Consider the following 22,149-nt stretch of genomic DNA (forward strand, 5'->3'; position numbering starts at 1 on the left):
TTTGCCTCCCACCTAGGGTATATGGCTCGCCTCTAGGTAAAATGGTGATTTCTAGTAGTGAACTTGTGAGAGCATGAACATATATAGTTGGATAGTACACATAGATACTATTTATCCAAGATATCATATGCGGATGCAGGCACACTGTGGTGGCACTATTCGATCTATGTCAAGTTCGTAGTTTTACTATGATGTAGAGTTTTGTTTTAATAAGTTTTGTTTGTGAGTTGATACTTGATAGTACAGTTTAAGTAATGAATCATATCGTTAAGTTGACTAAACCTTGTCTCAATGCACTTGAGATAGTAGTCGATGTGGGAAGGACTGATATTTGTGAGCCATGACTATGCAGTGATCTCCACATAGTCATGAGATGGACCCGAGAATAGTCCAGACTGTGAGTATACTTATGTCTAGTTGCAGTTTACCACCTCGGAGACATGTAAGTATATGGATGTTTCATACAATTTGAACTATGCCATGTTAGTTAAGTTGTATCACATTAATGAATGCTCGCATATTATTTATATGCTAGGTGATTTTTATTTCTTGGGCATATGTTATTTGGCTATCCTACTATACATGACATATGGACACACCTGGATTTCTGACTTGGTCGGATCCATGAGAGGTTTCGTCTTCCACTTAGCAAGTGTCCGTGTACCAGAACATAACCCAACCAATTCCATGTGGAGTAAAGTTGCTCCAAGTGTGTGTTTTATTTCGCTACCCTCGTATCTATTATATATAGTGACAGGCTGACAGCCATGGCGATGATGTATAAATCAAGTCACAATGGCTGTGTGCACTGTAGTACGTATATACATGTAAATGCAATGAGGTCCCATGCGTTGTTCATGCACGCCGGAGTGATATCTTAGGCTGGTGTGTGCAACATTTGGTCACAGGGCAGGTCACCACGGTCCAATACTGTTATTAGCATATAAAAGTTAGAACACTTTTGGGGCTCCCTAACATTGTTGGGCCTTCCCTTCATTGTGTTATGGTAAGATTATATGAGATATTGTTATTTGGATTAGTGTTTGCATTTTACAAGGACACTGATGAGATTCACTCAATGGCACCCTTTTGTAATATACTATTGTGCAGACAACAAAACAAGGCTTTTTGTTTTATATAAGAACAATGTCACAATTGACATTGTTAGATGCCTTCGATTGTATAGAGTGTGCAATGAGTATGAGTAGAGACATTATCTCAGATTGGGGATGGCTTATCTGAGGCCATATTTGTTTGTAGTATATTCAGGCAAGCTCATCCTACAAGTTACTTTCTACAGAGGTCTATATTATGGAAATAACAAGGCAGGAGAGAGCTCGGTTGGGGCTATAAGGGGTACTCCGCCCAAAGTTGGCCATTTCCATAGTTCCATGAGGAGACGATGGCTAACCACTCATGCAAGATGTTGCTAACACCAGGTTTAATGGATGTTGCGTCGACAGTGCATTTGTGCCCAGGTTTGGTGACTGGCTGCTCAGAATGATCAGACTCAAGGCCTATAGACCTAGTATGTCCAGGTGAAGAAGCACCATGGCCAGCCAATCTTGAATTACATGGGGCTCACTACGGGAGCGTTCATTTCAGCCTTAACTTTGTCCTCCGGAGTAGTTTTACAGGAGGTGCTCACATATGAAATCACTGGGATATAATGTTTGTCATCACAAAGAAAAGTTGTTTCCATTACACGGAAAAAATATTTCCTTTAGACACAGAAATAGCAAGCCCATGAAGAAAATTCACATTGCTGAGAGGAACACAGCAAACAGCTTAGGAAAACTCGAAAAGAGAACCACTTCTCGCAAGTTCTTCCTGTGGGACGAAATGGGAGCACAAACAGAAACAGCACTAGCAGAAACTAGTGCTTCCTTCAATCTTGACTTGCGGGGTCTGGTTAGCAGGCAGTACCAAGAAGCATCTTCAAACTGCGATATTGCAACGGAGAAAGACTATCCAGTAATTCCAAGCTGCCTGTGCTTGCCCCCGAGCCATATTTTGAGTACCCAAAGGCACATACGTCTTCAGGTTGCCATCAGAGGCTTTCTCTGTCATGGATTACTCATCATTCCCGTTGTCGAAAACCCCAATGCGCTGTTTTCGCTTGTCAAAAACTGCCTTGAAGGATTGGCCTTCATCACGAAGTTGCTCACAGAATCGTCGTTTTGTTTCATTGTTCACTTTATCTTTCACCCCTGTGGAATTATCTTCAGCCAAGGGGTTGGTAACCTGCAAGCAAAATGAATTTCACTATAGCAAACTGGCAGGAACCTTAGAATTGGGCCTACATAAAATTGCCAAAGGGAGCTGAGATCAAATAGATACGAAAATACTGGTCCTGGAGGCTAGCCGGGTTTTTGTGCACGTGTCTTTAAATAAAACTGAATTAAATAGACGGCCCGTTTCAAAAAATAAAATGAAGGTATAGGAATACATGCAAACAAGTGATTTGTACATATATTAGCAGGTATGTCAAATATGCTACTCTAATAATGTACAGTAGGAGAAAGAAAGGTGCTACTAACAAAATAGTGCAGATGTAACTGCTATAGAATTAACTCTGGGTTTGATACTAACCAAATTGTACCCTGACCCAGGTCCTATGATTAAGGATGAAGCGAGTCTTCTTTTGGCTGCACCGATAGAAAATCCACCCTTTTCAAGCTACAAAAAAAAAGGAAAAAGATTGAAGCATAACAAAAGAGGAAGATAGTATTTCCATTTTAGCCAAACAGTGTAACACAGATTTCAGAGAAAGAACATTAAATGGCTACAGAGCAATAAGCAACTGGAGAAGTACAGGCGACATCACTTCTATTTTCGAATAATCAAGTATCTGGAGATTCAGTAACTAAATCAAAATTATCCAACTAATCTAAGAGTATATTTTAAGAATGAATTTATTTTTCTTGTAGTACAGCCAGGGATTTCTTGCAGTGCAGAGAAACAAGTGCAGCCAAGGATCAGCATATTAAGCCAAAAAAAAATATGTTTTTCTTGCAGTGCAGAGAAACAAGTGCAGCCAAGGATCGGCATTTAAAGCCAAAACAACGTATTGAGCTTTCAGCCTTTCACTAAATCAAAATTCATACCTGATCACCCCAAGTAAGTGTTTTTCGGTGAGTGCCATATGTCTGGGCCAGCCCAGAAAGAGCATGTCTACTTCCATCTGCATGCTTGGACTTCTCAGTATCCTCGTCAAAATCTTTTGACCATTTACTTTGTCCTAGCTCCTTAATGTCATCTAGGTCTTCTTCATCTGATGAGTCCCACTTGTCCCCTGATATTAAGAAAACCAGCCCATATAAAACTACGTGATAAAGTTGACCAATATACTGCTAACAATGTATCTAGCAAGGTATTCCCTCCGTCCACAAATAAGTGACTCAGATTTGTCTAGATAGATGCATGCAAATATAGACAAATCTGAGTGACGTATTTGTGGACGGAGGGAGGATCAAGCAAGGTGCCAGAACACACCTTTTATACAAGAAATAAGTATGAATCTACTCAAACAGAAAAAAGACACCAAGTCCTTTGATTCTACAATAGCGATACATTCATGATTGTGCTACAACTTAACAACCATTGCTTTGAAATAGTACCAAGCTTATCGGGTAACCCATCAGTTCTTTCAAATCCAGTAAGCTCGTTTCAACAGATTTAATTCATTGCTGCACACTCCAACGCATGCCTGTGGTTTCAAATAAGGGTTGGTTCAGATCCATGGCCCACTATTTTTGCTGGAAGAAGAGAACCTAGTTCATGGGGGCAATAACTAAAAGGGGAGCTGTTTGGTTGTCTTTAATCTCATAAAATTATATTAAGCTATTTAGCGCATCATAATTTCACAGGCCCTCCACCTTTCCCATGTGGGAGAGTTTGTCTGACAAGGAAGGTTTAGTAAGTCTGTCAAATACTTAATCCTGCCTAGCTAGGCTACATAGGCAATAATGTGGATGAGCAGGAGATCAAAACAATGTTCAGGTTAGTTGGATTGTCTAACTAAGGTTGACTAGGGACAACGCGATAGTACTTGTTTCATTCCTACAATGCCAGCTCTGGGTTGACAAGATGTATACAGCCACTGAAAAGACAAGTCAAACTACAAGGCTTTCTACACATCTTTTTTGAAGATAAGGCTTTATACACTTGGAGTACAGAATAAATACTTCACAGGACTTCCTCAAAATATTGATAGGTTAATGGTAAGGTAAATTGTGACCAAACACCTATGTCATCAATATATACCTCGATCAGGTACATCATCTACCGACTCAGGTATAGCCTTCTTTGAGTCTTCAGCCTCAGTGCTAACTGCTGTGTCATTGCCATCATCGCTATCTTCTGTGTCCATATCAACCTATTTGACATACAAAGATCATGAGAAAGCTTGTCTGTGCAGAAATGACTGGTGAAGTTAGTGTTACCTCTTGTATAGAATGTTCACGAAGATTATCATCATGGAATAAAGACTGAAGATAAGAAGTGCAAATGATTAGAAAATGATCAACTATGAACATAATGTAAAGTCTTAACTACAAGACATAATAATACTCCCAAGAACATACGTGGGTGTCTAGCCGCAGATATAGTGGTGGAGCCTCCTCCCAGTCAGCTGCCATCTTTTTGATATTATCCAATGTAAACCCATGAACATTCCTAGCAGCACATCCCTATATAATTCACAAGATATCAAAGACAATCTACACTGTATCGCCTTTAAGTAATGATGATGAGGAAGCGCAGTGTTCTACAAAGCACATATTTTGTTAATGGAGATGCACGACACAAGGAATCTATTTGAAGTAAATTTTATATAACACGTGTATTATCAAACCCTACCACAGAGCAACAATACTAAGAAAAGCTTCACCAACATTCACATATTTATCATATCTATTGTAGAACTGCATTATCAAGATGTGTCTACTCTAGCTATGGACTACAAGCCCATTCAAGGTGTATGCATTTTGACTTGAAGCTTTCTACAGTCATAAATGATTATATCATATAGTTCACGTATTGATAAGCATAACTAGGCGAGTGTTGGCAAGATTTATCAACCTGATATATATCTATATCCCTCAGGCATGTATTTCATCAGCACTGCATATGGACAGTCCATATGCTTACAAATTATACCAAAAAAGATAACTGGTGAGTTCTTAGAACTGAGGTTCCATGGTTTATTCAACAAAGATAGAACTGGTAGCTGCATGAAGCAGCTTAAATACATATTCCACAACAAGATAAGCACCTTTTATTATGTGATATTACGAAAACTTACTGTTGGATCCTTATATGGTGCCTCCAGCAAGTACACCTCATAACCAGATCTCTACAGAATAAAACAGAATCAGTAAGCTTACTATGAAAACATAATTAAAAAATAGATCAAAGACAATCATAATTCAGACAATAAAATCCAAACAATGAGTAGAGTAATAAAGTGCCCTCTCAAATGCATAGGACACTATCCAGCAAGGTTTGGACAAATTACTCTACTGAAAGTCATGAACATTTCAACTGACTGTTGCCCATGTACCATCTAAGCTCTAAAGTAGTGCTGCTAAAAATTGCAAGCCGAAGAATCAAAGGTACTTCAGAAACTAACTGAAGTACCAAAAAAACACATAAATCCAACAATAGTGAATTCTTGGTATAAACAATGAAGACGGTGACAAAACCCTTAGAACCACATGTTTGATGGCTATGACGCAAACCATGTAAAAATTTAAAGCATGCTCCTGTATGTGGTTAACTGCATACAGAAAATAGAAATAGCTAGCATATACATCCACAGTGGTAAACAAACACACATGTACACCGGCACACCCTCAAACCATGTAAAAATGCAATGCATGCTCCTGTATGTGATTAACTGCACACAGAAAACAGAAACAGCTAGCATATACTCGGTACATCCACAGTGGTAAACAAACACACATGTACACTGGCACTTCATTTCGAAGAAAGACCAGGAGAGAGCGAGAGAGTGCTCCCCATGCGCGGGCAGCCGGGCGCACAAACATACACTCACAGGAGAGAGAGAGAGAGAGAGAGAGAGAGAGAGAGAGAGTTCTATGGAATTATTGGCATCTACTGCTTCTTTCTATAGCATTGCATAACTTTATGCCTGTCATGGTATACCGTACTACCTATGTGAAGGGGGGAGCCAACATAACACGAGAACAACTCTAGTAGGTATCAAAAACACATCTCATCAGAAGAAAGAGGAAGGAAAGAAGATCGCTATTGAATTAAATTAGTACACTAACATGAAATATGCAATTTCAAAATAGTAAAATGCATCTTGAGTACTTCCGATTGCCAGTTGGCCCTAAAACATACTTTTCGATCAGGGACACCTCATGTTCTCAAAAAAAAATGGTGCACGCCTCAGGGGTTTAAATGTTTAAACAAAGCTCCAGGTAAGCAAAGTAAATTCTCGCAGTTGACGCAACAGAGACTGAGGATTTACCTTCGCGCTTGCCCAAAATTGAGCAAAATCGGCTACCCGCAGATTGCGGTCATCCACTAAAAACGGCCAGGGATACCAGCAATAAACAAGTCAGTTACCAAAATCCAGCATCCGCCATTGGTGAAAATGAAGGCATCTCCTGGTGCATAACCATTGTATGTCGCAACGACCAACTAATATGTTGCTTAACTGAATGTTTTAAATAGTACAGAAAATAAACTCCTGCGGCAAATGGGCACCCAAGCACTATCTAGAGAACCAAGGTCACAACTACCAGAAAACTGACAACCAATTATTTGATAATTAATAGAAAACAGAGTCTCTATTATAGATCCAATAAAACAGAGTTTCTATTGTGGAGGAAACCATTTGATTGTCAAAGTAAGATGTTTATGGATCTATTATAGAAAAAGAATAGGCAGGGGGCTCATTCAACACTCCATGAAATCTACAGGCAAAGACAATACATGACAGAGAATGTAATTATGCAAGGCGAAGCCCACCATAACAGTTGCTGTCAATGTGAATGTTAAAGTCATCATAAAGCATGTTACATCATTTAACAATATTGAAAATAACTTCATACCGATCACAAATGTGAAATTCCCTTCATCAAGGGTCTTCTTAAACGCGTTCAACATGCTTGATCTGTACGTCTGTTAAATGGAACAGAAATTAGACTTATTATGGTGGAGCTTTTCTCTTACAAAGGCAGCTGATGTATGAGGCTCCTATCCACAAGACCAGAAGCCAGCTAAGGGCTCTTCTAGGGAAATCATATTTCGAAAAAGAAAAATCTTAATGTTGATATTATCAAATACATAATACTTACAATCATTGCTAGCATTAGATATCTTATTCTCTAGACATGCATTGACATCCATAGTTCAACAAATAAGAAGTATCCTCCGTCATAAAATAAGTCTCTCAACTTTTTCTAGATACAGATGTATCTACAACTATAAATGTGTCAAGATACATCCGTATCTAGATAAAACTGAGTCATTTATTTTGGGAGAGAGGTAGTACATAAGGTTCATTGTATCCATGACTATTTTTGCATGTTCGTTAATTGAGCAGGATCCCAATAATTGGCAAGTGAGTTCAACATGAAAGAAAGGTAGTAATCAACAAGAACAAATGAGTTGCATCACCTCCTCCATCTCAGGCTCATAACAATATTCAATTACTTTCTTGGTCAACTGTTTCCGTCCTTTGGATGCAGTAGAAGATTTAGACCCTTCATTGCCTTCAACCTTTTAAGAGCAATTCCACAGTAACATAATGAGCATTTTAGTTTAAGCTGAGAAATAAATTTGTGTCCACTGTCCAGTTTCTTCTGACCTTCTCAACCTCAATCATGAAATAGTCATCCATCGAGTGAATTCTGGGTGCACTTCCACCACTCTCAACTTCAAGATCACGCAATGCCTTCGCAAGGTAGCTCTTTCCACTGCCTACAAGTTATACATGTCAGAAATGTAATAGTTGTGAAGCGCAGATATCAAGTGGCTTGACCCAATCAGAAATAGAAGATAATCTTGTGCACAGTTAAACCATAATACTACATAGATTGCAAATGCAACAGGACACCGAAGTTTTTTTAAAAATATATATCATGTCACTGGGTTCTATATTGTTTCATCTAAACAGTATCGAACCTTCTAGTATTGTATCGGTGGAGAAAGTTAGACGGCTTTGATTGTACTTCACTAGAAAAGTACACATATACAAATGGAGTAGGAAGTTCATTCATATTGTTGTTTGCTCCATTGAGATTGATTTACATCAAATACAGGGTCAGTTTGCTGTTGCTGAACTTATTTTATAATTTTGTGTGAAAAGTAGGCACAAATGCAAGAAAAAAGTCAGTTAACCAAACAGGAAAACAGGCAAAAGCTGGAATATCATAATCCACCTCAATGCCAAACATAGACAGTATAATTTGATTAAAAATTCAGGAACTCCTGAGTAACTAATGTACCCTGATCTCACGTATATGTAAAAAGACAACACCCACTCTTAAAAATGAAAGAGACAACAGGAACACTGGAACAGTAAGGTGACTGTGCTTATGTCAATATCAAAGATTGAACACAGCCTATGGCATAGTATCTCACGCCTGATATCATTTTACTACCTAGAAAACAGCCAACTATCATGAGGAGCATGCACATTGCAAACATTATTGCAGTTAACAATTAGACTGTTTAATGACTAATACAAAACATTAACAATGGTTATGAAAGAACCTGGAAGCCCTCGCATGATGATAACAATATGATCAGGGCGTGAAGCCCGAAGGGGCAGCCTCAACAAGTCACACGCATTAACGATATTGACTTTTACATCGCTAAAGGAATGTTTCTCTTGTGCTAGTCTTCCATCCCCCAAATGCTGCTCCGAGTGTGGTCGATATATCAAACCTAACCCCTGCAGAAACACGCACATACATAACAGTTAATACTTCTGACTTCAGAGTGGGCAGTAATGCGCTACAAGCAAAGCATACGAGTGCATGGAGAGGAGGAAATGAACCTCGTTGTGGTTGGGTCCATTGTAACTATTTGTGTTTGACATTGCGTGGGATTGATGTTTTGAAGTGTGATCACTAGGAGGATGTGAGGTAGTAGCCGGAGAGCTGGAAAGGACAGGAAACAGCGACGAATCTGCTGCCCGCGGAGGTGGCATGGCATGGTAATCCGGGGGAGAAGGCACAGGGGGGTCCGGTGGCGGCGGCGCAACACCACCGGCATGAGAACGCCACTCGCGGGAATCGTAATGGCTCCCTGCTTCAGCATGTTGAGGCGCCGAAGGAAGTGGTGGAGCACCGGGCGGTGCATCCGGGTGGAACTGACGGCGGTCGAAATAGCTCTCCTGAGATCCTCCTACAGGCGCAAAACCTGAATCGAAGGCACTATGCCTATCGAACGGCATGGGCGGAGGAGGTGGCATCCTTCTGACGAGATCGTAGTCGGCGAAGTTCCCTCCCTGCGCATAAGGGTTGTTATAGTTTTGAGGAGGAGGAGGAGGATAGCCTCTGTCCCCTCCGTAACCGAAACCATCGGGTGGGTACGGCTCGCCATGCCACTGCGTGGGCGGCAGCTGAGGGCGGCCATGGCCATGCTCCCGGATCAGGCCGAGCAGCCGGCCGCCCTCCACGGAAGCCCTGCCCGGCATCGGCGGAGTGGGAGCGGCGTACGGATCGAACGGAGGCGCGTCGCCCACGCGCATCCGCTTGTGGGGGCCTTCCATATCGAGGAGATCGTAGGGGTGCGGCCCCGGAGGAGCCCACATCGGCGGCGGCGGTGGCGGGTGGAAGGGGGCGTGGTACTGCGGCGGCGGAGGAGGGGGCGGCGGGTGGAGGTCGTAGGGGAAGGGGTGGGGCGGGAGAGGAGGAGGAGGGGGGCAGAAGGGGAAGTGGGGCGCGGCGCAGACGGGGCAGAGGTCCCCGGCTGGGAAGCGCCATGGATGGTCCATGAGGAGGTGGCCGCCTGGGTTTGGCGATGCAGGGGTTTGGGAAGAGCCGAGGAGGAGGAAGAGGAAGGAAGAGCTGAGGCTTGCTTCGAGAAAGTTCGAGAAAGTTCTCTGGGTTTCTGCAGATGGCTGCGCCGGTTGGCAGGAACGGGGCGAGAAGCCGAACAGAGAGGGCCTGCGCAGCCGCTGCCAGGGAGGGAAGACGACCTCGAGCTGGTCCTGTTTTGTGCGGAGAACCCTCATAGAGTCGTAATTTGTAACATACGTTTAGACAAGGACCTCAGCTGATTCAAATCAGTTTTGGACTTTTGGGCAATATTTGTGCATAGTAATGATTTATCAAGTTCAGATCTAAATTCTGAAAACGTGAAAAATCATAATTTCTTATGTGATTTGTTGATCTAAAGTCTTTTGTGTCATGTGAGATCGTATAAATTTATCCGCGGATTTCCATATTGTGGTTAATATGGAATCAAGGATATACATTTTTTTATGAACAACATTATCATTACATAAGTTTAATCATGTAAATTTTATATGCTATGTTATATTCGAGGTTACTTAATGAAGTTCGATACCATTAGATTACATATGGTTCTGGTAGCAAAATGTAAGCAATATTTTTTTGTAATTATCAAGTAAAGGTTCCATCGATCGAGGTGATGACCAAAATCATGTCAATGTGCAAATTATAAGGACGAGAAAAAATGTGTTTGGAAAAAATACACTAGGATCATGCAAGCTGATGCTCTAGTTTTATTTATTTGCGTTCAACATGTGTAGAGATCCGTTCTAGAAGTGAAAGATTCTACATCCAAAAGGTTACCGTAATTTGTTATAGCATGTTCCATGCTCTATATTATGAAAAAAAATACAACTAACAAATTTATGTGAAACAAAAAAAATCTGCTCACAAGTCAACAAGTAGCATAAATAAAATAAAACTACATCAGAAGCAAACAATAGAACCAAAGAGAGCCATGGCTCTCCTATGCTTCTTTAGCCCACTCAATCTGCCTCAAGCAGCCTATATCATTGTATCATCTTTCTTGACTGATAAGCTCATCTATGATGATAAGACCCAACATGGTGAGTACTTTGATCTTTCTGGCTTATGTACCTCATTGCTACAATGTGCCACTTCTTCTGTCCTTTTGATGATCTCGATGTGTCTTGTATTGCTTTGCTCCAACTTGAAGCAACCACCGATTGCCTTTACTATATACACACATAAGATGAGTGGTTAGAGCATCTCTAGTGGCTCGTGGAAACGGACGTGGAAACCAAATTTAGACGACCACCAGCAAAAAACGGCTCCCATCGACTCGTGAATAGGGTCGTGCATCCTTCCCACGTCCACCCACGATGGTACGAGGCGTGGAACTTAACACGAGCGAGCCATGCTCGTGAGCTCGCGAAAAGAAGGCCGCTGCTTCGTCCACGTACGTTCGGAGCGAGACTGTTGCCCAACCGAAGCTTTTTCCTTTTTTACTTTTTACTTGCTCTTTGATCTACACAAATACAATTCGATTTGAAAAGTTGTGTACATGAAATACGTGCGTACTGATGAGTTGGTTCCATTTCCATACTCGGTTTCAAGATTCATCGATCATAACTTGCCAATTTCGAACCGATGTTTAGAACTTTTTTGGTTGAATTTTGTCAAATTCGTCACACTCGGTTGAAGTTTTGAAAAATCCTTTGACGAGCATCTTCAACTTGATGTTTCTCACAACTTTCGTGTTGAAAATTTTCCATTTTGGTAGACGTATACGGATACATCTTGTACTGAACTTTGTTGTAAGAACTATGTGAAGCAAAAATATTTTATTGATAGCACTGCATTACAATTTACACGTCCTGATACACGTTCCACTGAAAAACTAGGAGGTGTAAAATTTAGCAAGGTGTATATAAACGTGTATATAGAGATATACACGTCTAAATATACACGTTTCACTAGAGATGCTCTTAGCATTGAGAGAAACCGCATGACTCCAAGTAAACTAGGCAGCAACATGGCGACACCGACGTAATGCAAGATCGGAAATAATAAAGCATATAGTTGGTGGTGTAATCCCGGTGACGCAAATATAAATGGGGACAATTATCCACGACATATTGTTGGGCTATATTATGAACTGACTTGGTTCCAAAATTGTGGTTCCGTGGGAAGAAAACCCAATTGCTTGGTAAACTGATACGTCAACCCAGGTCAAGGCTCGGTGGCTCCGTGTCTTTTTTTTTTAACAGGAAGGGTTCCGAAGGACCTAGGGCTTCATTTCATTTAGCGGTGGAGTACATTTTACAGATAAGGACAGAAAGAAACAGGAAATTACAAGCCAGCCCTTGCAAATTACACTGAGGACCTCAAGATAAAACCAGAAAAAGCGATCAGGTCCAGCTCCTTCTTCACCGCGTCGAAGCTCGCCGGAGTCAACCTCTACACCGCCGGGGACGAGACCACTTGGGGCGCAGAGGTGGGAGCCAATTCCAACGAGACTGTAGAGCCTACGAGTCCGCAAGAACGCTTCACGGAGGTAGTTGCTGCCTTGAGGATGGCTTGTGGCCGTCACACGAGGGTGGAGGGGCCGCCCTTCGGCCGTGGGATACGGCGACAATGGCGTCGTGGAGATCCTCCAGAAGTCCTGCTGGTGGCCTTGATTTGTCGTCGCCACACAGGGATGGAGAGGCTGCCTTTCAGCCATGGGGTACGGCGACAGTGGCACCGTGGAGATCCTCCGAGAAGAAGCCGCTGAGCTTCGCTGCTACAGATGCGACGACCATCCGGAGACAGCAAGCAACAACTTCTCCCTCTCGTCACCACGACGAGGAAGAAGAAGGAACTTGCCGCTGCACCTATGGCCACCAAATCTGCCAGGAACGACCTTATTTATGGAGATCTTCGCCTCCCTCCACCGCCACATCTCCGACTCCGACCACCGAAGCTAGACGAGGAAGAGAAGGGGAGCAAGGCAGTGCCAGATCTGGCCGATGAGATCTGCCACTTCCCTCCCGGCATCAGCGCCATAGGACCATAAACTAAACCTAAAACTACACCTAACTACTCCGGCTCCGTGTCATTTTTACTCGAACTTCATAAAAGAAACTGGACCTCGTTGTCAATTTTACAATTTACAACCCCCCATTTGTACTTATGCAATCCACCACCTGAGTGTTGCCCCTCCCCGCCGGAACAAATGCGGTCATGCTCTCCGCGGCCACCGTGGCGCCATGGAAGCGACTCGGCGAGCTCGTCTCCAGTGGACGCTACCAGGAAGCTCTCCTCGCCTACTCCGGGGCCCACGCCTCCAACCTCCCTCCCAACGCCTTCACCTTCCCCTGCCTCCTCAAGTCCTGCGCCGCGCTCCAGGACACCTCCGCCGCGCTGCAAGTCCACGGCCACCTCGCTAAGTCCGGCTTCTCCGCCTGCCCCTACACGGCCACAGCCCTGACGAGCGCCTACGCCAGGCTCCTCCGTCTCCGGGACGCGCGCATGGTGTTCGACGGAATGCAGGAACGGACTGTGCCGTGCTTCAATGCCCTCATCGCGGGACTCTCGCAGTGCGGGAAGTCCGGTGAAGCGAGGGATGTGTTTGGCCTCCTCGGGAAAGAGGGGATGTTGCCGAGCTCTGTCACGGTGGCGAGCGTGCTACCTGCTTGTGGGGCGGTGGAGCAAGGGAAGCAGCTGCATGGGCTCGTGGTGAAGACTGGGCATTGCTTGGATCGCTATGTCGCCACAGCGCTCATCACAATGTACTTGGATTGCGGGGAGTCGGGCGCCGCGAGGAGGATTCTTGAACTCACGGTTGGTAAGGGCGTCGAGAGTTACAATGCAATGGCTTCTGGGCTGCTGAGGAACGGTGAACATTTTATAGCTTTGGGCGTTGTTAGGGAAATGATACGTGGGTCCAGTGGAAAACCTAATGAGACTACTTTGCTGGTAGTCCTCTCAATTTCCACAAGTGTGATGGCACCGTCACTTGGTAGAGAGGCTCATTGCTACGTCCTGAAGCGCGCAATGGATTGCAATGTCAAGATCAGGACTGCACTCATTGACATGTACTCGAAATGTGGTTCCCTTGAGTGTGCTTACCAGGTTTTCTCTACCATGGATGAGCGCAACTTGGTGACCTGGAACACAATGATTTCAGGTTTTCTGATACACGACAAGCTTGCAGACGCCGTAAGGTTGTTTGAACAGCTGCGGTTGAAAGGGTTCAGACCTGACAGAATTACATGGAATCTGGTGATTAATGGGCTTGCGCATCACCAGATGTTTGCTGAGGTCTTCTCATTTTTCAGTAAGATGCGACTGGAGGGAGTCTCAGGCGAGAGCCTGGAAACCATGACAAGCATGTTGAGTGCTTGTTCGGCCATGTCAGATATCCAGCATGGTAAGCAGATATATTGCCAAGTTATTAGGACAATGCAAGATTTTGAGGATGATGTTTTCCAGACAACAGTGATTGACATGTTTATGAGCTGTGGATGTGACAGGTATGCTGGTAGAGTATTTGAGAAAAGAGGGAGAAAATTGAATGATACAGCTTTGTGGAATGCAATGATTTCTGGTTATGGAAGGTGTGGAAAAAATAGTTTAGCATTGAAGACATTCAGTGAGATGCTTGAGCAGCAAGTGCAGCCCAACTCGGCCACCTTTCTCTGTGCTCTTTCAGCCTGTAGCCATTCAGGATTATTCCAAAAAGCATTGCATATCTACCAAGTGATGGAGAATACCTACAGTATCAACCCTACTGTTGAACACTTGAGCGCCATGGTTGATCTTTTTTGCCGTGCTGGGAAACTATCTGAAGCTTATAATTTATTACTGAAACATAATGATCCACCAGCTTCAATGTGGTATTCCTTTCTTGGTGCTTGTAGAAAATACTCCAATGCAGAACTTGGTGAAATAGCAGCAACAAAACTCTATGATTTGGACCCTTCATGCACAACTCCAAGGGTAATTCTGTCCAACATATACGCTGAACAATGTCGATGGAATGATGTAGAGACGTTGAGGAAATCGATGTCTGACAAGCACCTCGTCAAAGCTCCTGCGTGTAGTGAACTTGTATGAAAATCTTTTTCTTGCCCGCCTAGTTGGGAAGAAAATTAATATTCTGATTTCTGTTCAGAAGGTATGGGCATTTCTTCCCAAGCCGGCCATCTAGTCATAACAAAAAGCTTAATGATGCCTACATTCTACGGATGATAAATTTAGGAGTATGCCAGTTCCTTGCCCGAAACATGTAATTTCTTTTGCAGGCATGATCTATATTGACCATTGTTGATTGAATGGTCTATACATAAGTTGTGTGTGCTTGTATTTTGAACTTCAATGGATAGCCACCTTTTTATGTGCGAAGAACATTAACAGAAGATTGAAGCCGTCTGTAGGTCCCTCCTCAGTACGGAAACATGTCAAAACACCACATGAAAAGGACTTGTCCGGTATGGTAGAGCTCTATACAGAGGTCAAGAAGGTAGGCTGAACCAGATATAGTAACCATAATCATGTCAGTGGCAACCTTTTGAGCCACAGCACGGAGAAAAATGTCCCTCCAATCAGCACATTTAGGATGCAGTTGTTTTCTAGTAACATTTAAAGATATGTTGTTGGGTAGTCAGAATGGTATTTTCTATGTGGTACAGCAGCTGCATAAATCGTAAGCCACTTAGTTTCTCGAAAAAAATCACGAGCCACTTTCCCTAATTAATCTATACCAAGTGGTGTCTTTAGATGAAAAAAGCTGGCTGTGCCCTTATGTCTATACTAGTGGTATTAAGTAGAAAAATTTAGTGCACAGTTTCATACATATATACAGCATGAAATTGTCCCCATGTAAATCACGAAAACTAGAAGAAATCAATGCTGAACAAAAGCTGGCAAGATTTTTCATTGTCTTTATTGATATAAGAGTTTTGTTGTAAATGCAACTATATAACTCAGCTGTTGACTTGTCGAACAATGAATGCCCATGTTCTTACCATCTTTTGACTTCCCCTAGCCAGTTTGGTCATTGATGGATATGTTTGAATATGTTTTTGAAATTTTGTGAGTTTATGCTTTATTTATACTCTCTACAGGCAACTGATTCCTAATGAGTACCAAGTTGCCAACACTCTGTGGAAGTTGTGCATCACAGCCTGGTTATTGCAGAGTAAGACTTACCTGGATCTGCACCATCCTTTGCGAACAATAGATATACCAGTGGTACCTATGTCCTTAAGTTTTTCCATACTCATTTTTCTCGCAAATATTTCTTGTAGGCCTAATTCATAAGAGTAGTAGTTTCCACTGTACTGTTTTTGTGCCCTACCCCCAACCCCAACACCCAACGCACAAAAACAAGGAACACGGTGACAATGGTGGCTGGATAATGTTGGTACATATAAGCCTTTTGAGATCTCTCAGTAACATGTGTCTTCCATAACACCAGTCGCTTCTGCGTTAAGTAGTGACGTAGAAAGCACTCAATTGTGGAAGGAAGCCTGAAAACTGTTGCAGTTAATTGGTACATATAGTACATTGGGAAATGGGAGCATGATAGCTTGGGTGGTGGGAGGGGTCTTAATGCTTTATGAAAAGGCCTGCTACAAAAATTTGACTTCAGACCAACTATTAGAATCTTGTATCGAGCCTTCTGTAAATGCTGCACTGGATAGGAGATTGGAGACGGCAGCTTGCAACACCTTGCTGATCTCCACATGCTTCAGTGGCTTGATGTTGGTCCTTCACCGGAGTGATTCCTGTGAAACTTGTCTCTTATTGCTAGCAACTCTTTCAGAGCATCTCCAATCTGTGGGCGATCTGTTGGTGTCTTCTCTGAACAAGAAATGCCAATACGCAGAATCGAGCTGATGCAAGCAATTCGAAGATCTCTACTCTCGTTAGAGTTGGACTTGTCTTGTTCATCATTTCCCATCTCTGGTATTAACCATTGGTCGATGACATTAGCAATCTTGTCTGGCAGTGCCATCTGGACATACTCACGAAGGCCAATAACTTCTCCAAAATCACTGTCTGTTGGTCTTTTTCCAGTGAACATTTCTGGCAGCAATATGCCATAGCTGTAGACATCACCTTGGATTGAGACTTGGTTTCCAAGTCCATACTCTGAAATAAAAAAAAAGTTTTAAAAAAACAACCGATATTGCAAGTTACATACTCCGAAATAAACAAAAGCAGTTATGTATGGAGTATATATAAAAGTATAAATTTAAAATGCACCTGGTGCAGCATAACCAATTGTTCCTCTCATTGAAGCCCAACCACTTGATTTCTCCAAGTCTTGGTGTACAAATCTTGCAAGCCCAAAATCAGCAACATGAGCAACCATGTCATTGTCGAGGAGAACATTACTTGGCTTAAGATCACAGTGAATAATTGGCAATGGCTTATGTTGGTGAAGATATTCAAGTGAGAATGCCACATCAATGGCAATGCTTAGCCTTGCAATATGATCTTTTGCCTTGTATTCACCATCTCCCATGAGCTGCTGGTGTAGCCATTCTTCTAAGTTTCCATTTGTTAGGAATTCATATACAAGGGCCTTGAAGTCATGGCCCTCAAAATCAATACTCGAGCATACTGTCAGTATCTTTACAAGGTTCCGATGGTGAACACATCTTAGTGTCTCACATTCCGCATCGAAGCTTTGAGAAGCACCACGTTGCTTGAGGTTGAACACCTTCACAGCAACGACTACTTGTTGGTCATTGCTTTGCATGCTTCCCTTGTAGACCGAGCCAAAGCTTCCTGCTCCAATGAGGTTTTCAGAAGAAAAACCATTTGTTGCTTTAAATAATTCAGCATAAGAAACCCGCATATAGTTCTCACTGATGAGTGATAATTGTGCGCTTGATTTCATTTTTCTGCTCTTATGGTAGAATATGAACAGTGCAGACACTAATGTGATAAATAATGCTGCACTGCATATGGAGATTATCATGACAAGTTTCCTGGATGGCTTCTTGGTGGTGTGGTTGGTACAGGGTGGCAATTTCAATTGAGGGATACCACCACACAGACCATCATTTCCGTTAATCGAAATTGCTGTTAGATTGAGGAACACTCCATCTTTTGGGACTTCACCTTCAAAATTGTTGAATGAGAGATTCAGGGCAGAAAGACCTTTCAAGTTCCCAAGAAACTGAGGGATGTCACCCGAGAAATTATTGCTGGAAGGTCAAGCACCAAGAGACCTTTTAGTTGCTCCATTGATAATGGAATTTCCCCTTGAAGTGAGTTTCCAGATATGTGAAGATACTGCAAGCTCTGGCACTCACCAATGGAGGCAGGAATCTCTCCAGAAATGTTGTTTGAAGCGAAATCAAACACTCCAACATTTATTAGGTTACCCATTTCAGATGGCAAAGTACCAGATATTAAATTATGCCCCAGAAGCATGAAGCTGGATAAGGTAGACATGAGAAAGAGTTCTTTAGGTATTGTGCCAGTAAGACTGTTATATGAAAGATCCAGTTGTTCTATGGGGCAACTGCTAAGACTGGAGGGAATTCTTCCATCAAGTGCATTTCCTTGGAGCAATAATACATTTAGTGCTGTAAGATTGCCTAGAGTTGGTGGGATGGATCCTGACAGGTTGTTATGTGGTAGAGATAATCGATTCAACACCTTGATTTTACCAAGAGAAGCTGGAATAGTTCCCTCCAAATGGTTGTAATCCATGTAAAGTAACTTCAAGTTGACCAAGCTCCCTATTCCTTCAGGTATTTTTCCAACTATGTTGTTGTTTGCTATGATAAGAAAACTCAAACCTGAGGAAAGGTTGCCAATTGAACTAGGCAACTCGCCTTGAAGACTGTTGTAACCCAAATCTAAGCTCCGCAAATTGCTGCAATTTGTCAAGCTCGACAGAAATGCCCAATCAGCATCGCTTGTTGCTTCGAGTTTATTTTTTGAAAGTGCCACGACTGACAATCTGTTTTGTCGAGTTCCAAGACAAGGAGGAATTCGTCCAGACAAAGAGTTATATACTACTTGCAGAATTTGAAGCATAGAGGCATTGCAAATGGATGATGGAATTGTTCCATGAAATTGATTGATATCCGCAACAAAACTTTGTATATTTGGGAGCTTATTACCTATCTCACGTGGAAATGACCCACTAAGACGATTGCTTTGTAGACCTAGATCTTCAAGAGTCGAAAGGTTGAGCAGCGATGGAGGAAAAGAACCTTCCAGTTCATTATAGTCTAGACGGAGGGTCACAAGGGTACCTAGATTTCCAAGAGAATGTGGTATGGGGTCTGAAAGATTGTTTTGTGAAAGATCAAGGTTATTAAGCACCTGAAGACTACCTAATGACTCTAGGATGTGCCCTGTGAGGCGATTTTGCTGAAGACTAAGAAACACTAGTGATGAGAGATTTCCCAATGATGCAGGAATTCTTCCTTTGAGGTTGTTTACTCCTAGTTCAAGGACAAGAAGAAATGAAAGATTTGGCAGCTGTGGTATGCTCCCTGTTAATTTAGCTGAAGGGATACTGATATATTGGAGTGCTGAAAGGTTTCCAAGTGAAGCAGGGATGGAACCTCTCAGAAGGTTATAACCTAGACCTAGTCCAAGAAGGTTAATGAGACCACCTATTTCCTGTGGGATCCCCCCAGATAGGTTGTTAAATTGTAGATTCAGTGTTCTTAGGTTTACAAGGTTTCCAATCCCCGGTGGGATGTTTCCTATTAGAGTGTTCTGGCCAAGACTGAGTACCTTGAGATCACTCAGCAAGCAGAGCTCCGGTGGTATTTCGCCATGAAGACTATTGCTATACAGCAATAGGTTCTGGAGACGGGTGCAGTTTGAAAGTGACCCCGGAATCCTCCCTTGGAATGAGTTGTAAGAGCATCTCCAGTATCGTCCCCCAAACCGCGCCGGATTGAGCGTTTGGAGGACGTGTTTTGCTCGTGCCGCGTTTGGGGGACGTCGCTCCCCAGCCGCGTCCCCCAAACGCCGCCCCCAAATGAATATTTGTGCAGGAAAATAAAGGTTTTCATTCAATTTTGATTATATATTACAAAGTTTGAATGAAAACGGCTAGATTTCATCTAAACCTAGGCTACCGACCGCCCGGCGGCGCGTTCGACGGCTCCCGCCCGTCGTCGCCTCCCCTACGCCGCAGCTCCTCCTGCGCGCGCCTCCTCTCCTTGCGTTCGGCGGTGGCCGGACGGTGCCGCTCCCGCCGATAGTCCTCCTCCGCCCTCCTCGCTGTGCCGCCCGGAGGGAGAGCTCGACGGCGCGACGAATCTGCGCCTCTTCGCGGGCACGGGCGTCGTCCTGGAGCTTCTTCTCCGACTCGAAGGACTCGACGAGGGCGCGTTGCTGATCGGTCGTCGTCGGACCAGTCGAACTCGTCGTCGTCGTCGTCCTCCTCCACCTCGGTCTCCTCCGCCTCGGCCTCCTCCTCCATTGGCGCCTCCTCCTCCACATCTGTTGGCGCCTCCATCATCGCCGCCGCAAACGCGTCGGCCGCCGCCTACGCTCCGCCCGCCTCCCCATAGCGCCGTAGCGCCGACTCCCGCTCGTCGACGGCTCCTCCGCCGTCGCCTGCTGCCGGAGCTCGATCGACTCACGCCGCCGGCGCTCGATCGAGTCACGCCGTTCACGGAACGGCGCCGCCGCTCGTCGCGGCCGGCGCCGGCGCTCGTCGGCCCATCGCTGCTCCATGTCCTCCCGGAACCGGCGCCGTCGCGCCTCTTGTCCCGTCGAGGCGTCGAACGCCGCAACGGTGTCGCACTCATCGCTCCGCCACGCTGCTGCCGCCGCGGCCTCCTCAGGCTGCGGAGGCGGGGCGGAGAACGCCGCAAGATCCGCCGCCTGCTTGCGCCTCACGCCGGCCGGCGGGCCTCCTCCTCGAGTGCCTCCTCGAGTGCCGCACGCCGCTGCCGGCTCGTCAATGGAGGAGACGGCGGTGGAGGGAAGAGGCCATCGCCGGGGCGGTTCGCCATTGCCACTGGTGATGGAGGAGACGGCCGTGGAGCGACGAGGGCTGTGTTTGTTGCCGGCGGGGTGTGGTGGCTACCATTGATGAGCCGGGAGACCTTTTATAGACGCCGGCGTCGGGAAGAAAGCGCGGGAACAAACGAGAAGAGGCGGGAAGATCGCGCGGGAACGGGCGGTGGCGTGCGAACGCCGGCGACGCGTGGAGGCCGCGCAGCACCGACGAGACGTCTCGCCCGCCCTCCGTCGCCATTAAGGCAAAGATGCCGCCGTGTGTCACTCGCGCGCGAATAACTTCCGTCGCGAGGTAGGCGACGGTTAGGGTTAAAATTAGCCGTGCCGGCCGACGCGTCGGCCCCGCCACTCCCCGCCTCGCTTGTCGTTGTGTCCGGCGTCCCCGGAGCGTCCCCGTGGGACGGGGACGGGCTCGGGGCGCCGGACACCGTATCGGGCCGCGCCGGACAAAAATGGACTTTGGGGGACGCGGCTGGAACGCTTTTTTGTCCGGCGCGCCCCAAATCGCTTTGGGGGACGGTTTGGGGGACGCGTATGGAGATGCTCTAACTGAGGTTGAGATGGCTGAGCTCAGGGAGGTTGCCGAGCTCTGGGGAAAGTATGCCATGGAGGTGGTTGGCAGGGAGATGGAGCCACCTCAAGTAGGTGAGATTACCCAGCTCCGGCGGGATGGTGCCGTCGAGGCCGAGCCTGGGGAGGTCCAGTGCCACCACACGGCCGCGGCGGCGGCCACTTAGGCCACATGTCACACCACGCCACTGGCATGTGGGAACAGAGCTGTTTCCCCATGATGACTGTGCAAGAGCTAACGAGGAGTTTGCTCCCATGCCTGACATGAATGACATGAGAGTGAGGCGGTCATCGGCTGTGGAACCAGCAGCGAGCCATGCAAGAAGGGCAAGCAAGGCGAGCAAGACAGACTTCGCCAGCTCCATTGGTGTTGAGCCTTGTGAGCTTGTGAGGATGGTGTGCAAGCGCATGTCACAGAAGAAGATGAGCAGAACACAAGAGAGAAGTGGTTCCTTTCAACTAGTCCAAACATACATCGTCACGAAGTCAAGTCAACTGTCTACGTAGCCATCAGCCAACTGTCTATGCTTATCCACCAATAATAAAGGTTATCCAAGACTACTTGTTTTACTACAAGGGGTCATAGCACCTTTTTTAGGAAGCTCTGTCAAGAAGCAAATAT

General features: G+C 44.8%; 1 protein-coding gene and 1 pseudogene across 1 annotated transcript; both read right to left on the reverse strand.

Annotated features, from left to right (window-relative positions):
• Positions 1–1,565: 1,565 nt before the first annotated feature.
• Positions 1,566–10,086, reverse strand: LOC124692038 (YLP motif-containing protein 1-like). The gene is made up of 13 exons (XM_047225336.1): positions 9,038–10,086; positions 8,752–8,932; positions 7,844–7,956; positions 7,654–7,755; positions 7,086–7,155; positions 6,500–6,555; positions 5,306–5,356; positions 4,587–4,691; positions 4,446–4,490; positions 4,267–4,378; positions 3,108–3,295; positions 2,593–2,679; positions 1,566–2,244 (listed from the first exon to the last, which is right to left on the reverse strand). The coding sequence occupies exons 1-13, from the start codon at positions 9,977–9,979 to the stop codon at positions 2,074–2,076; spliced, it is 2,223 nt and encodes a 740-aa protein (XP_047081292.1). The 5' UTR covers positions 9,980–10,086; the 3' UTR covers positions 1,566–2,073.
• Positions 10,087–16,363: 6,277 nt separating this feature from the next.
• On the reverse strand, positions 16,364–21,913 carry LOC124692039 (annotated as a pseudogene).
• Between the last annotated feature and the right edge of the window lie 236 nt (positions 21,914–22,149).

The sequence above is a fragment of the Lolium rigidum genome, chromosome 2 (genome assembly GCF_022539505.1).
Source record: "Lolium rigidum isolate FL_2022 chromosome 2, APGP_CSIRO_Lrig_0.1, whole genome shotgun sequence".
NCBI lineage: Eukaryota > Viridiplantae > Streptophyta > Magnoliopsida > Poales > Poaceae > Lolium > Lolium rigidum.

What these genes read in the sequence shown, in the direction of transcription:
- LOC124692038 (XM_047225336.1), bottom strand. Translation starts at nt 9,979, where the DNA reads ATGGACCATCCATGGCGCTTCCCAGCCGGGGACCTCTGCCCCGTCTGC. An exon ending in AGATGATGTACCTGATCGAG is followed by an intron (nt 3,296 to 4,266) that starts GTATATATTGAT and finishes TCTTAATATCAG; the next exon opens with GGGACAAGTGGGACTCATCA. An exon ending in CTGGGTCAGGGTACAATTTG is followed by an intron (nt 2,245 to 2,592) that starts GTTAGTATCAAA and finishes TTTTGCTTGCAG; the next exon opens with GTTACCAACCCCTTGGCTGA.